General features: G+C 36.3%; 1 protein-coding gene across 1 annotated transcript in view; it reads left to right on the top strand.

Annotated features, from left to right (window-relative positions):
• Positions 1–16,839, top strand: part of LOC135209641 (von Willebrand factor A domain-containing protein 7-like) — a 32,337-nt gene extending 15,498 nt beyond the window's left edge. Inside the window, exons 15-27 of the mRNA XM_064242365.1 lie at positions 203–404; positions 3,029–3,191; positions 4,255–4,381; positions 5,294–5,479; positions 6,167–6,309; positions 8,060–8,195; positions 8,972–9,072; positions 9,752–9,932; positions 10,714–10,813; positions 13,015–13,238; positions 14,085–14,203; positions 14,549–14,702; positions 15,588–16,839. Of these exons, the coding sequence (XP_064098435.1) occupies positions 203–404; positions 3,029–3,191; positions 4,255–4,381; positions 5,294–5,479; positions 6,167–6,309; positions 8,060–8,195; positions 8,972–9,072; positions 9,752–9,932; positions 10,714–10,813; positions 13,015–13,238; positions 14,085–14,203; positions 14,549–14,702; positions 15,588–16,180 (2,429 nt within the window). The 3' untranslated portion in view covers positions 16,181–16,839. The remainder of the gene's footprint in view (positions 1–202; positions 405–3,028; positions 3,192–4,254; positions 4,382–5,293; positions 5,480–6,166; positions 6,310–8,059; positions 8,196–8,971; positions 9,073–9,751; positions 9,933–10,713; positions 10,814–13,014; positions 13,239–14,084; positions 14,204–14,548; positions 14,703–15,587) is intronic.
• Positions 16,840–17,405: the final 566 nt, after the last annotated feature.

The raw sequence follows: 17,405 nt of genomic DNA, 5'->3' as shown, positions 1-17,405 counted from the left end.
ATGCACTAATGATTCCCAGCGCTCGGCGTTTGGCCTAAATTCTATAATCTGTCCTGATTCTATTCTATTCTCAGGTCAAAATCCAAACAAAATCATTAAAAGATCTGATTCTATTCTATTGATAATCCAAACCAAATAAGTAAAAGACATGAAAAGACACAGATAGCAACAATCTAAGCCCATATTCATAATCTTTCCACAGGCAACGCATTCTGCCGCTTGATGTCTGTGTTGATAACTCCTGTCCAGGCCAGCGTAGAAGTGGCTTCAACGACCAAGGAGCTCTCGGCCAGACCAGGCGACAAGGCCACAGGGAAATTCATCGTCACCAACTACGGTTTAGAGTCGGACTTCACAATCACCGCCAGCGACGACAAACGCTACATTACTTCCGTAACACCCAGGTAGGTGAAAGGAGCTTCTTGAGTTTTGTTTTATTTATTTATTATTATATATCTTGTTGGTAGCGCTGTTTTCTCAATGCGTCTGTTACAGAATCGACGCAGTTTGTAAAGACGGAATTTGCAGTTCTTATTCTTATTGTTTTATTGCAAATTAATTTCATAAATAATAACGGTTTTTTGCGAAGAGGTGAAAGAAAAGCACATACACTATATATATAATATATATATATATATATATATATATATATATATATATATATATATATATATATATATATATATTGCTACTTTCAAAATGCATATATCCCCTCTTAGACTGTATAAAATGTTATGTAGAATTTTGGCAACCTTTTTTCAGATTCCTAGATAGCTTAGAGATAGGATGTTTTAAATGTGTGTTCAGATTTCGCATAACATATTATAAAAAGAATATATATAACGTAGAATGTAGAAAGAGAGAGAATATCTTTGTCCGTTCAAAGCTAGAGTTGTTTTTCAAAATCTTTCAACACATTTGATAAGCGAGCTCGAATCTTCAATGTGTTTTGGGATTCTGTCATCAAGTAAGATAAGGGACTTCTGCTTCGGTCGATCGAGTCGAGTACATGTCTTTTTTTAACAGAATGGTCTCGTACGTGTATTTCTTTGTCAAAGCCATGTGCAGATTACACATTTTGTGTGTAAAGTTGCGTAAGATTTCTAAGCTTCTGGAAGAATTGTTGCCCAAAACGTTTTGTGTCATCCCAATCCAGCTTTCGTAAGGGAGAAGTTTTTCATTCAAGCTTAAAGACTCAAACCGTTCACATCTCTCTCTCTCTCTCTCTCTCTCTCTCTCTCTCTCTACATCGCATAGCACTTTTGATGTTAAAGTAACGTAACGATTTCGTACTTATTGAATGGTCACCTGTAACTTGAGAATTTCATGTTTGATATTTCTTAGAGTTTATTTAGTGTTGTTTAGTGATTTTTTGTGGAATCTGAACAAACATTGTTTCGTAACGGCACCTGGTTTTGTGCAAGTGTGAAACGAGCAGCAGCAAGAAAGAAAGAAATTGGTATACCAAAAAGGTAAAGTGTGTTATATTTTTATTAGTTGCAACTAATAACTGATAGGAACAGTGGTTAGGTAACAACTAATAACTGATAGGAACAGTGGTTTGGTAAAAACTAAATAACTGATGGTTACAGTGGTTTGAGAGAAACTATTTACGTTTTTACACATTGCAAATTTTTGTGTTTTGTTTTTGTTTCATTTTTGTGCATTTGTTCATTTTCTTATTGAAGTGTGCCTTTTTATTTCATATTCTGTGTGATTAATACCTAATGCAAATTTTGATATTGTCCACATTTTTCTGTATTTTCATTTGCATTCACAATTTAATTGACTTTAAATTTAACACTTGTGAAATAATTTGCATTTACTTAGAATTCTTTCAAAGTTTTATTATTGTTTAGCACTTGTGAATTAATTTCTAATATTCAATTATTGCCTAACACTTTTGAATTTTGATTGAATGAATTTTCTTTGTTTTCAAGTAACAGTAATTTTCCCTGATACTGTGAATTTCACTTATAAATTTTGAGTTTAGTAATAAATTTTTGTACTTAAAAATTTTATAAGTGTTTTCTTTATTTTATACCAGTATATATAATTATAATGATGTTAGGTAGAAACATAGAGTGGTAATTGATCTGCTTTCCTTTAATTTACTTGAAGTGACTTAGAACCAGGGAAGTACTTAGACATCTGAAATCAGGGAAATACTTAGACTTTTAAAGTTGTTGATGGAGTGATGCCCTTTGAATAATTTAATTACTAACAAGATTACCTCACACCTGTTTTGATGAACTTAGTCTGATTTTCTGCAATACTGTTAAGTTGTTAAGGGATTACTGTTGCCTTTAGAGTATTCAGTCGTTTAGTACTTGTGATGAGGGTTCAGGTGCCTGGCTTTTGTGAGGTAACAATAAATGAATGGTAAGTGTAGTAACCAGATACTTGGCACTTCGTCACAATATATATATAAATAATATACATATACACATATGTATACCATACACATACTATATATATATATATATATATATATATATATATATATATATTTATATATATACTACACAACGTTTGTAATACATACACTATATATATAAATATATATGTATATATATAAATATGTATAGATATGTATATATACACCAAATTTTACGTTTTAAAGTAGGTATATATATATTATTATTACACAACACCACACACACACTATAATATATATATATATATATATATATATTATAATATATATACATATATTTTTATATTAAATACACACCACATTAATACAGCACCACACACACACACACACATATATAGATTATATATATATATATATAGTATATATATATATATATATATATATTTCTATTTCTAATCATTTTTCTAGGACTTATCAGCTTTGGCCTGAATTTCATATTCTATTCTAAATTCCAATATCCAGAGGTCATCGGAAGTCTGTACGAGATAAAGAAAAATGATATTACATATAGAAGTAAAGTCTTCTTGCAATTTGGTGTGAAATTCAGTATCTATAAATACATTCAGTACAGTTTCTGTATCTTTTCAACAGCGTGCACATCTTGCAAAATTCCTCTGCAGTCGTCACAGTCCAGTTTTCAGTGCCAGCGTCAGCCACCCCTGGCACTGTCAGCACAGTGACCGTGACAGCGGCGTCAGTCAAGCAGACGCAGTCAGTGAACAGTGCAGTCACACAGTTTGTAGTCTTGCCACTTGTAAGTGTTGCAGTTACTTCAGTTAACGGAACTATATTTGATTTTTTAAAGCAAAATGTTCATCATTCTTCTATCACGGGAAAAAGTTATAGTTTCATTTCAGGGTTAAAAAATAAAAAAATGTTTCATTTCAGGGTTAAAAAATAGTGATGTGCCATTGCAGGGTTGAAAAATACAAAGATGTTTCATTTCAGGGTTAAAAAATACAGAGATGTTTCATTTCAGGGTTAAAAATGCAAAGATACTTCATTTCAGGATTTAAAAATACAAAAATGTTCCAGTTCAGGGTTAAAAAATACAAAGATATTTCATTTCAGGGTTAAAAAATACAAAAATGCTTCCTTTATAGGGTTGAAAAATACAAAGATGTATCATTTCAGGGTAAAAAAATACTTCATTTTAGGGTTATAAATTACAAATATGTTTCAGTTCAGGGTTGAAAAATACAAAGACGTTTCATTTCAGGGTTAAAAAGTACTTCATTTCAAGGATTTAAATTACAAACATTTTTCATTTCAGGGTTGGAAAGTACAGAGATGTGTCATTTCAGGGTTAAAAAATACAGAGATGTTTTTCATTTCAGGGTTAAAAAATACAGAGATGTTTCATTTCAGGGTTAAAAAATACAGAGATGTTATATTTTAGGGTTAAAAATACAGAGATGTTTCTTTCAGGGTTAAAAAATACAAAAACGTTTCATTTCAGGGTTATAAATTACAAAAATGTTTCATTTCAGGGTTAAAAAATACAAAGATATTTCATCTCAGGGTTAAAAAATACTTCATTTCAGGGTATTAAATTACAAAAAATGTTTCATTTCAGTGTTGAAAAATACAGAGATGTTTCATTACAGGATTAAAAAATACAAAGATGTTTTATTTCGGGGTTAAAAGAATACAAACTGGATGGTATCTAGCGGAAAATAGCTTTTTAAGAGGACTAACAGTCCTCATTGTCAAGTGCCCTGTAGAATGACCGGACAGATAATCCAGCAGCATTTACATGGGTACAAGGGAGTGGATTACAAAGACCTTATAATACATACTATTTGAATTATCTGTAGGAAGAGGACCACGACAAACCGACCTGCGTAGTGAACGATGCGCCCGTTTGTGATGGCTTCGGGTACGTTGGTATCTGTCACACCAAGAACTGGACCGCTTCTGCCACTCTCCAAGACACTGGTTCTGGTAAGCAGGAATGGAGATGCATGTCTATAATATCACGTAGCTTTAAATAAAAAGTTAGGACAGAAACATGTTCTTTTATAGGAAATTAGTAATTAAAAACTAATCCCCTTCTGCCACTCCCCAAGACACCGTTCTGGTAAGTAGCAGGAATGGTAAACATGTATATCTAATATCACGCAGCCTTAATTAAAAAGTTGAGACAGAAAAATTTTCTTTTGTAGACAATTAGTAATTAATAAAACCAATATTTTCACCAGAAATCTCTAATAAATACAAGATTATGCTAAATTCACCCGACATTAATATCCCTATCTAATATCACGTAGCTTTAAATAAAAAGTTGGGACAGAAACATGTTCTTTTATAGAAAATTAGTAATTAAAAAAATATATTTTTTCAAAAAAAATCTCAAGTAAATACAAGATTAGGCTAAATTCACCAGACATTAATATCCCTATCTAATATCACGTAGCCTTAAATAAATAAAAAAGTTGGGACAGAAAAATATTCTTTTATAGACGATTGGTAATTCAAAAAACCAATATTTTCACCAAAAATCTCCAGCAAGTTCAAGAGTATGTTAATTCACTCAATATTAATACCAATACAGAAAATTAGTAATTAAAAAACCAATCTTTCACTCAAAATCTCCAGTAAATACAAGAGTATTTCAATTCACCTGACATAAATATCAATTCGCCCCCAGCACTCGTATCTCCCAGACATGCAGAAGGTCTACCCGAAGCCCTATAATATCACGTAGCCTTAAATAAAAAAGTTAGGAGAGAAAAATGTTCTTTTACAGAAAATTAGTGATTAAAAAACCAATATTTTCACAAGAAATCTCCAGTAAATACAAGATTATGCTAAATTCACCCCCCCCCCCCTCCCAACGCCCTATATCCCTTCCAGGCATGCAGAAGGTCTACCCGAAGCCCGACGGTTACTCGTCTCTCGTCGACGACTTCACCCGTGGATCGACGGATCCGATCAGGGCGTCCCTCGACGCTTCCTGCTGCGTCCTCCAGGCGGACATCATCGGCGTCGATGTCGTCGGCAACGTCGGCAGATGCATGATAGACATGGGCGTTCTGGGAGGTCAGTTGGAATCAGCTTTCTCTAAATCTCATGTAATTTAATGTTTCGAATTGGATGTGGTAGCGTTTCATTACAGTGAATTATTAACATCTTATTTATCTAATATTATATAATAACGCCATTTTATTTCCATAGAGAACTGAGAGTTGTTTGATCATTTCCCGTGTTATAAGAATAACATTAATACAGTCTGTTTTTTCTCTCTCTCTTTTTTTAAGAAACTACATGATCAGTGAATCCATAAAAATCATCAATATTTGTATTCCCACAAAACTTTAATCATCTTTTTGTTATCAAGCCTCAGGTAAAAAAAAATCGAGTTTTCTGTACAGCGTATGATGCTATATGAGCCCCGGCCCATGAAACTTTCAGCCGCGGCCCGGTGGTGGCCTGCTACTGAGGCTAGAGCGCTGCTATTTGGTCTGTGATGATTGGAGTGTGGATGATCACCATACCAATTTGCAGCCCTCTATCCTCAGTAGTTTTCAAGATCTGAGGGCGGAGAGAAAAAGCGCAGACGGACTCACAAATAGCCATCTCAATAGTTCTCAGTTTTCATTTACAGAAAACTATAAGCAATTCATTCCTACAAAACGTTAACCAACTTTGCTTCACTCGCAAGCATTTTGGGCAACGAATTCTAACCAAACATTAATCCTTTTATTTGTTTGTTTGGTTTTTAATAAGGCTTGGTATACGACTTCCAAGTCATCGACATTGGCATCACTTGGGCGTACTTGAGATGGAGCATCACGCCCACGCCATTTGAAATCCACAAATACACTCTGGTTGATAACGACGACTATACCTGGGAGTTCCCTTGCAAGACGGTGAGTCACGTGATTATCCTGTTAAGAAATTGATCCTGTTCTATGTGTAATGTCTCTTAGTTCGAAGGTCGACAAGATGGAGGACGTACTAAGTAATGCTTTTCAGTTATTGCAAAGCCAGTGTGCCTCTTCCTTTTACTGTACCTCTTCCATCATACTTTCCACCCTCTTCTAGCAAATGATTCATAGCGTAACTGCTTTGAAGTTTTCATCCTGTTACACCTTTCAAACCTTTTACTGTCAATGACCTCACAGGTCTTAGCGATTGACCTTTGGCCTAAATTCGATATTCAATCCAGTTCAAACCAGTGTGCCTCAGTTGTCGTTTGTGAGCAAAGTCTTGGTGGTTACATAAAGATAAAAAACATAACTAATGGCCTTAGCTTTTACGTAACGAATAAAAAAAATGCAGATTAAGATTTAGTTATTTATGTAAAAACTGATAAAAACTGGCAAGTCATGCTGACCGCTGTCATTGTAATCGTTGAAACGGTACAAATTTTGTTTAATCTGGAATTACGTGAATTATCTTCTTATCGGCTAATTTTCAGCGCTGCTCAGATTAACGTTATTCGTAACAGTGTCCGTTATTCATACTTTCCTGTCCAGAATAAGCCTTATTTCAACTATTTTTATTATTTTTTTAATCTTTCATTATCTGCTGTCTTAATCATACCGTTTTCCTCTTTTCTCTCTCTCTCTCGCTCTCCTTTTTGCGCATTCCATTTTGGGGAAGGTTTTTATCCTAAAAAATGTCATTTTAAAAAGTTACGTGGATAGTGGGGGTTGCACTTCAAAATAATAATAATAATAATAATATCTTATTAAAAAGAAATGCAGAATTAACTGAATTTATCTTATAAAGAATTTTCTCTATTTTTCTTATAATTCGTCTGCCATTCTTTTTAACATGACATGTATCCGAGAGGGTCTGCTTCCTGCTGATAAAATGAATGGAATAAATGAATAAGAATAATAATAATAGAAATAATAATAATAATGATAATGATAATGAAAACAATGATAATAACATTGAGTATTGAAATTGAGAAACAAATTCACAGTTTCAATCCGACACATCTTTCAGTATATTGTACATAATAATAATAGTAATAATAATAATAATAATAATAATAATAATAATAATAATAATAATAATTTCACAGTTTCAATCCGCTTGAAAAGGGGAAACGAACCGTTTCTCGAAAGCTTTCTGTAGCGTTTTTAATGCTTTCAATAAATATTGTAACATAAGTAATAATAAAATAAAATAATAAAAATAATAATAAAATAAGAATCAATAATATGCAGGGAGCAGACCTTCTCTTATACATGTTTTGTTGAAAATAATGGGAGTTTTCAACGAATTAATCTATTCAGGGTCTTTTCAATTCTTCTGATGAATGCATTTTTTCCGACTCAGCTAGGTTGTTTATTCGAATTCCAATATTCATATGTGTCATAATTAGGATATTTGTCAAAAAAAAATTTTTGACAAATATCCTAATTATGACAAATAGGAATATTGGATTTCTACTCAACGACCTAGCTGAGTCAGAAAAACGAATTATCAGGAGAATTGAATTGACCCTGTATAAGATTAATTCGTTGAAAACTCCCATTATTTTCAACAAAGTGATAATAATAATAATAATAAGAATAATAATAATAATAATAATAATAATGATAATAATAATGATAATAATAATAATAATAATAATAATAATAATAATAATAATTACCCCACCAGGAGGTCTGCTACCGTAACGTGACGGACCTCGAGCCCTGTCTCCTGCAGAACTTCCAACTGTCACCTGTCTTCACCGTCGACGGAGGGGACTTCAGAGGAGGACACGCTTACGCCTCGGCCACTACGCTATCTAGGGGTAGGGACACAAGGTTCTTTGCTGCGTCCCTTAGGCCCCTAGCTCTTGCAACCCCTTTCATTCCTTTTACTGCGCCTCCGTTCGTGTTCACTCTCTACCAACTTACTTTCCTTAACCCTCACCTAACAACTGGCTCAGTGCAACTGCTTTGAGGTTTTCCTCCTATTACACATTTCAGACTTTTATTAGTGTCAGTTTCCCTTTAGGCGTCGAATGACTTCATTGGCCTAAATTTTATATACATTTCAATTCAATAGCGTATCTGCTTTTATTACAAATGCTATTGCTGATGAAAAATAAGCGCTCAATGTATTTGAAATACTGTAGTTTTAGGTTTTTCTCTGCTGAAACTACCAATGTCCAGAGTCTCTTATTCATGACTGGGGTCTTGCCAAACTTTTTTGACAAAGCTTCTCATCTTTTACGCTAAGGACAATTCAGGGCTTTCTACCCGATGCGAGCGTTCATGAAAAGAAAAATGTAACTGGGGTTGGGTGGGGTTGGTGGGGAGTGGGGGGCGGCCGCGGCTGTGTAATAAAGCATTAGGTTCGATTTTATGATTGTTTCAGAAAAATCAAATTTCGACCCAGGCTAATAAACTATCTATAATGATGAAATCCGCGAGGCTCAGATCTTCTCCGTCCTTTCCCGGATGACAATATAAGGGAGACATGACACAGCACACCGGTTTGTCCAGCCCGGGTAGAGGGGCACCGGAGGGTAGGTGTATTCGCAGCCCAGTTCAAATTTAAAGGTCTCTCCGGATTCGTTTTCAGAACCAGCGTCACCCGTAGGAGGCCGGATCGTAGACGTCACCGAAACTACTGTCACCGTTGCGTGGACTCCCGTGGACGCGAATTGCATCAGTTTATTCCAGGTAATTTAGAAGTGGAGGTCACTGCATGGAAGTATCTTATGGGACTTGAACGTTTGTATTATGAGCCTATTTCTTTCTTATGATAAAATTTGATTGTCGGGGAGAGTACAAGTAAAATATGCTTCAGCATAACAAAGTAAGCATATATATATGTGTGTGTATGTATGTATGCATACATATATTATATATGTAAATGCATACATATAATGTGTGTGTATGTACACACACACACACACACACACACACACACACATATATATATATATATATATATATATATGCAAACATATGCATACATACATTTTTATGTGTATGTGTATATTTATACATATTTATATATTTATTTATACGCAGGTTAATCCCTGCGTATTACCAAAGTTGTAGTAACATATTTTCCCTGTTCATAAAAGTCCAGTTCACTATCTACCCAAGTGACGGATTAATTCTGTAGAAAATAATTTTCATTTCTTAATTCCAAAGCAATCTTTGATTAATCCACATTTATGTAATTTACTTTTAAATATGTGTACAATTACATAACTGTGGATTCGTTTCTCCAAAGCGATAGCAAATATCACGTCATGTAATCTTGCTGTATACTAATTGCAAGGATTATGAAGCCCAGCTATCACTGTGACCTTGTCTATTATCATTGACCTCTGACCCCGTGTCCGGACAGGTGTGCCTAAAACCCGTCGGGTTTTCCGACGCCGTTCGATGCAACATGACGGAGGAAACGTCTTTCGAATTCGTGAATGTAGAGGCCTGTGCCAAATACGAGGTCGAGATTACCCCTATTGACCTGGAAGGGACCCTTGGCAAGAAATCTCTGACCATCGATATCAATACGAAGGAAGGAGGTGAGTTCTGTCTTCACGAGTTCTTGAACGGTGTGCTGCTGATTTCGTTTTCTGACTGATTTGTCTATACATTTTAATATGAATATAAATAAATATATAAATATATATATATAATATATATATATATATATATATATATATATATATATATATATATATATTATATACATATATTGTGTGTGTGTGTTACATGGAATATGTGACATTCCTCGTAACACACACACATACATACATACATATATATATATATATATATATATATATATATAATATATATATATATATATATGTGTATATATACTATACATATATGTATGTGTGTTTGTTTGTGTATGTTACACCCTTGGAGAGGACACATGTAAAACTTACCTCTTCGAGGTACCCTGTTAACGATGACACAAGCAGCAGGCACTTCTCTCTCTCTCTCTCTCTCTCTCATCCTCTCTCATCTCTCATCTCACACTCTCTCTCTCTCGAATATTCGTAACGCGTTAAAACCAGCAAACACTTTGGCTTGTGGTACCATATGAAATATGACCAGTTCCAAAACTTACTACAAGCCTGCGGAAAATATAAATTTAGAGAAATAGGTAAATATGTTACATTGCCTTTGATAGGTTTCAAATGCTTTGCATGGGCAACCATCTATTTTCTTTTGATTAGTCTCTCTATAAATTAAAAAAATAAATCACCAGTTGTATCCTTAGATCTTTATACCTCATATAACCTTTCCGGATGTTGTGTTGTCATTGATTTATCTTAATACTCTCTCTCACATCAGTTCCTGGGAAGCCTGTGGACCTTCAGGTGGAGATAGAAACCTATGAATCGGCTCTCCTGACTTGGTGGGACCCAGTGGATCACGCCCTTTGCGTAGATACGTAAGTCAGTCTGTGTTTCAGCAGGTCGCAGGGTTACATAGATATTGATTAATCACACACACATACAAACGCTTTTCCTTACACGTAGGCCAACATTCTGAACACTAAACTGACCCTATTTTCCATTGGCTCCTGCAAAATCAACTTTCTTTTTCATTGGCTCTCACAGAACCAACCCTATTTTTCATTGGCACCCACAAAACCGATCTCATTTTTCATTGGCTCCTGCACAACCAACCCTATTTTTTATTGGCTCCCACAAAACCGACCTTATTTTTCATTGGCTCCCACAAAACCAACCCTATTTTACATTGGCTTCTACAAAACTAACCTTATTTTTCATTGGGTCCCGCAAAACCAACCCTATTTTTTATTGGCTCCGCATAACTGACCTTATTTTTTATTGGCTCCCACAAAAACAACCCTATTTTTCATGTGCTCCTACAAAACTAACCTTATTTTTCATTGGCTCCCACAAATCCAACCCTATTTTTCATTGGCTCCTCCAAAACCAACCCTATTTCCACTGGCTCCCGCAAAACCAACCCTATTTTTCATTGGCTCAAGCAAAGCCAACCCTATTTTCCATTGGCTCCCACAAACCAAACCCTATTTTTCATTAGCTTCTGCAAAACCAACCTTATTTTTCATTGGCTCCCACAAAACCAACCCTATTTTTTCTTTGCTACCACAAAACCGACCTTATTTTTCATTGGCTCCTGCAAAACCAACTCTATTTTTCATTGGCTCCCACAAAACCAACTCTATTTTTCATTGGATCCCGCAAAACCAACTCTATTTTTCATTGGCTCCCGCAAAACCAACTCTATTTTTCATTGGCTCCCGCAAAACCAACTCTATTTTTCATTGGCTCCCGCAAAACCAACTCTATTTTTCATTGGCTCCCGCAAAACCAACTCTATTTTTCATTGGCTCCCGCAAAACCAACTATATTTTTCATTGGCTCCCGCAAAACCAACTCTATTTTTCATTGGCTCCAGCAAATCCGTCCCTATTTTTCATTGGCTCCAGCAAAACCAACCTTATTTTCCATTGGCTCCCACAAAGCAAACCATATTTTTCATTGGCTTCCGCAAAACCAACCTTATTTTTCATTGGCTCCCACAAAACAACCCTATTTTTCCTTGGTTCCTCCAAAACTAACCTTATTTTTCATTGGCTCCCACAAAACCGACCTTATTTTCAATTGGCTCCCACGAAGCAAACCCTATATTTCATTGGCTTCTGCAAAACCAACCTTATTTTTCATTGGCTCTCGCGAAATCAACCCTATTTTCATTGGCCTATCACAAAACCGACCTTATTTTTCATTGGCTCCCATAAAACCAACTTATTTTTCATTGGCTCCTCCAAAACTAACCTTATTTTTCATTGGCTCCCACAAAACCAACCCTATTTTTCATTGGCTCCCATAAAACCGACCTTGTATTTCATTGGCTCCCATAAAACCAACCTATTTTTCATTGGCTCCTCCAAAACTAACCTTATTTTCCATTGGCTCCCACAAAACCAACCCTATTTTTCATTGGCTCCCGCAAAATCAACCCAATTTTTCATTGGCTCCCTCAAAACCAATCCTATTTTTCATTGGCTCACAAACTCAGCCAATCAGATGTCAGCATTCCGAGCAGTAAATAGATTAACACTGGCAGATAAAGTGGAACAGTTTTGCGATGGTGTGATCTTATGGAGAAATTGGAGGACAATGTCTTGATGAACAGTTTATAAATCGAAACTGTCAGATAGTAACTGGAGCGGAAGGCCTACAGAAGGATAGATAGTATGAAAAATACATTAGCAAAAGGACCTTTATGTCTAGGAAACGCGGAAGTATGCACAAGAAAGCGAGCAGGTGTGTGTGTGTGTTTGTGTGTGTGTAACGACTAGTGCAGCGCTCTGAAAGCTTTCTATATATGGGGTTCATCATGACTCAGCTTCTATATTATGAATGTGAGAGTGGTCATGGTCAGTTATATATTAATTTTTTTAAGAACTACTATAAATTTATATAGTATATATATGTAATATACTATTATATATAGATGATATAAATGAATATATGTGTGCATGAAGATTACTGTTTCTTTTACGGAATTTAGAATGTTAGTTCTGGAACAATTACAGTCACTCATTTGACTCTTTCTTCCTCCTTACATTCCATTGCCGATTTCCGACGGCAGTTACATCGTGACTACCGAGATCATCAGCGGCGCCAGTTCTCAGGAAGTGTCGCGCGAGACCTACTACAGATCGGCAGCTAATGCAGGCATCACCCCACAGCAACATTTCTTCCAAGAAAAGCCCCTGAGAGGGTGTACCAACTACACCTTCAAGGTGTACCCCAGGGGTTTCTCCGGCACCATGGGGCCCTACGCCAGAGAGGACAGAGAGACGCTGGAGACTGGTAAGCGGATGGGAGTCACTGACTCCCATCCACATAGGGACCATTGATTCTTATATAGTATATAAGAATCAATGGTACCTGTGTGCTTGTTCCATGTGAATAGTTTTCAACTACTGAAATAATAATAATAATTTTGGCAAATTTCATAATTCTTGCAGATACGTAAGTCATGATCAGTCTAAAATACAAACTCGTCTGCTAACATTTTAAACTATTAAACTTATCACGTGGCAAACTTATGATTTCGGCCTTATCCAGCCGCTTTTTAAAGTGAGAGTTACTTATTATCATAAGTTACTTTTATTTAGTTAACACAGCAAAAATCACTTCAACATTTTTACCTGTAAAACTCTGTGGCAATATGCGAAAGTATATCTTTTATTAACACTGAACCACAAGTAAGTATATAACTTGAACATCAATATAGTTTCTTTTATTCTTTCCAAAAAAAGTAGGTTTTAAGCAATCTTAATATTAAACTCTGTGGCAATATACAAAAGACTATCTTTTTAACACAAGTAAGTATGTAATTTGAACATCCATATAGTTTCATATATTCCTTCCAAAATAAAATGGGCCTAACCAATCTTTTATTATTTCAAGGTAAATTTAGTAACACATCTTAATCTTTCGTGAATTATAAATTCAACGTGTTGTTGTCTTTTGGAAAATTCTAGATAAAAGTTTGGTTATAAGGTTAAACGAAAGGCCATTTTCGTGGTATTGTTGATCGAATGTGCGTTTTTTGTTTTTGTTTGTTTATTATGTTAACAGAATTGAGGTTGATTAAGTTAAACCTCTCAGAATTCTATGTTTGAATTTTTTTTTTTAACATTATCCCACCAGATCCGGTACCTGTCGAGTTCGTGAACTTAGCTGAGGTCACAACCACTACGATAGACGCAGCCTGGGGTTCTGTTGACATTTGCCTTGATCACTACAAAGTCTGCCACTACAACGACTACGTAAGTTATGGGATTAGATCAGAGGACTTCTCTAACAGGCGATTTGGTAACGCCGCTCGAATCTGAGGAAAAGAGAGTTTGTTCTAATCAACTGAATTATTTATCCTCCGTTTGCACGATGAGGGTGGATATCATGTCTCCCCTACCTACCCCACCCACTCAGGGCGAACAAACAGGTTTGCGGGAGGAGGGTGGATGTGATATGTCTCCCCTACCTACCCGATCCCCTCCCTACCCCACCCCCACCCAGGGCGGACAAACAAGAAAGATCCACTCGGATTTTATTATTATAGATCGATAAAAATTTCATAAAAGGGAAAAGTCCAGCGTTTATTTACCTTCCAGGATGAGACTGAAGTCTGCGTAGACCTCACAGACACCCAGACGACGTTGTCCGACCTCCTGGAATGTCTAGTCTACCACGTCTCCGTCAGCTCGGTGACGCCCTCTGGAGTCGTCAGCGAGAAGAAAAGAGCTGACGCGAAGACGGTGGATGTCGGTAAGTTGTGCTCTCTGGTTTAGTAAGAATTGATTCCCATTTTTATAGAATATATATTTTGGATATAAGATGGTCGACGCGTCTGCTGCCCTTGTTAAATAAACTTTTTTTTTTAATCATCCATAACTCCTTGGATGTCTTACTTAGGACGAAGTTTTGTAATATATGAAATGTAGCAGAGATTTAAAGAGAGAGAGAGAGAGAGAGAGAGAGAGAGAGAGAGAGAGTTGAGTTGAATATAGAATTTAGGCCACAGGCTAAGCACTGGGACCTATACGTTCATTCAGCGCTGAAATTCAGATTGGCAGTAAAAGGTTTGAAAGGCGTAAAAGGAGGAGAACCTGAAAGCAGTTGCATTATGAATTAAGTGTTACGAGGAGGTGGTAAGTATGATGGAAGAAAGAGAATGTGAAAGGAGGTGCAGTAAAAGGAACGAAAGTGGTTGCAGCTAGGGGCCGAAGGCACGCTGCAAAGAGCCTCAAGGAATGCCTACCTTGCACCGCACGAGAAAGAGAATTACTTCGCGAATACTGTTGTTAATATCAAATGAAAGATCATGGCATGTGTATATAAGTGTATTTTACTATCTTTAGAATGAATGCATCATGCAGGTAAACTCTTAATTTATTTACTAACACGAGGCCATCTAAATTATTCAGTGAGACCATTGAAAGTGTTGAATTTGATAACATACCGTTAAAACTGTCATTAGCTGAGAGGTTTTCCATGTGAAAGGTTACGAACACCTAATTCACATTTTTCCAATTTTTCCAATTCTAGGATTAATTCCATGTAAATTAAGATCACACAATCCTGGAATTCAGCTCAGTTCCATGAATCTGACTTGCAAACTAATGAATTGTGTCATTTTTTATACGCTTCCAGCACCGAGTGCTCCGCAGAACCTGACAATAGGACAAGTAACACCCCATTCCATCGCAATCCGATACGACGACCCTTCAGAGAACCCACAGTGCGCCGCGCACATCGGTCTAGACATCGCAAAAGCCAACGGCGAACACCAGCAGCCAGTCTCCTCGACGTCACTTGTGAAGGGACACGTCAAGGAGCACACGTTCGATAAACTGGACGCCTGCACGAAATACGTCATCAAAATCATGGCCTCATCTCCTGACGGTTTAGCCAGCGGGTGGGACAGCGTCGAAGCCACGACTGACATGGAAGTTAGCGGCCCTGCTCAGAACTTCAGGGTTGACGGGAAGACCACAACCTCCATCAACTTGAAGTGGTTCGAGCCGGAAGTGAACGGACGCTGCGTCCGCAAATACTCTCTCTCCTGGGAGGGTGGTTCCAAGACCATCGAGCCAGCGACTCCAGAAGAGACTTTACCCCACGAGGTGGAACAGCTGGTAGATGGTTTAACTTCCTGCACAGAGTACACTTTCGAGCTGACCCCTTCAACTGCTACTGATCTCGATGGTCCTGTTGTGACAATCACTGATAAAACGAACTGCTAATTTCTGATATAAGACAGCAGTTTTCTTCAAATATTTTTTTGGTGGAAATTGAATCAATGTATTTTCTTTGGAAAAGTTACCCGAATAATCCTTTCCGATATCTTTCAGAGAATTGAATATTCAGCTAGTTAGCAGGCTATATCTCTTTCAAGGTGTTTATGAATCAAAGGGGATAATAAACGTAAACTTCTAGTGATCTATTAAATATTTTCACATAAATGTTGTATAAGTTTCAGTAGTTTATTGAGACCATTTCGCTTAGACTGTACATAGTACTACAGCCGTTATTGGTATTTTGTTAATTACAGCATAAAGTTTACGTACTTGATGGACTAAACTACATGAAATTCATTCTTTTTGTGAGATGTTAAGTTTGTGATTACTCTGGAACTCTTCTGTTATACAGTTGTTTATCCTTAATGGATTTTATTTTGAAAATGAATGTCCTGTTACTTTTGTTAGCCGACTGATACGTAAGATGAAATAACCAGACGTTTGGAGAAGCGAACTAGAGTTCTTCATTTCACTGTAATTCAAGAAATTATATTTGTGATTTTGTCGTTTTCACATATAGTAGTTTTTACATGTAAGGGAAAATTATATAGCTGTTGGTTAGTGGATACTGAAAATTAAGCAGGAATAAAAACAGCCTATGCGTTCTTGAATTTTTACTGTTGGACCTTTGACCTCGCTGAAGGAAACTACCTTTGAACGAACTGAATAGCCTTGGACTATACAATAGTATATTGTAAGCATTTCTTTGTCAATTATTGTTAGCATTAATTGTTTGTTTGTATGGTGTTTTTACGTTGCATGGAACCAGTGGTTATTCAGTAACGGGACCAACACCTTTACGTGACTTCCGAACCACGTTGAGAGTGAACTTCTATCACCATAAATGCACATCTCTGACCCCTCAGTGGAATGCCCGAGAATCGAACTCGCGGTCACCGAGGTAGCAGGCCAAGACCATACCGATCAAGCCACTGAGGCGCTGTTAACATTAATTGCTTGTTATCAAATTTCATTTTAGAGAATCATTGACCTGGGTATCTTTTCAGTTGCACAAAGTTGCGAGTAGGTAAAGAACGCTAATTTAAAGACTTTCACAAATTTCATTTACAATTTTTGTGTTCGTGGTCAGTCTCCTTCGTCTCACCTGACTAAAAAGAATAGATTATGTCCGATCCCATCTCGATGTAACTTTTGAAAAGCTGAAAAATGA

This window comes from Macrobrachium nipponense, chromosome 38, assembly GCF_015104395.2.
Source record: "Macrobrachium nipponense isolate FS-2020 chromosome 38, ASM1510439v2, whole genome shotgun sequence".
Classification (NCBI taxonomy): domain Eukaryota; kingdom Metazoa; phylum Arthropoda; class Malacostraca; order Decapoda; family Palaemonidae; genus Macrobrachium; species Macrobrachium nipponense.
The sequence above is the reverse complement of the archived record's forward strand: the minus strand, read 5'-3'. Positions and strand labels throughout refer to the sequence as shown.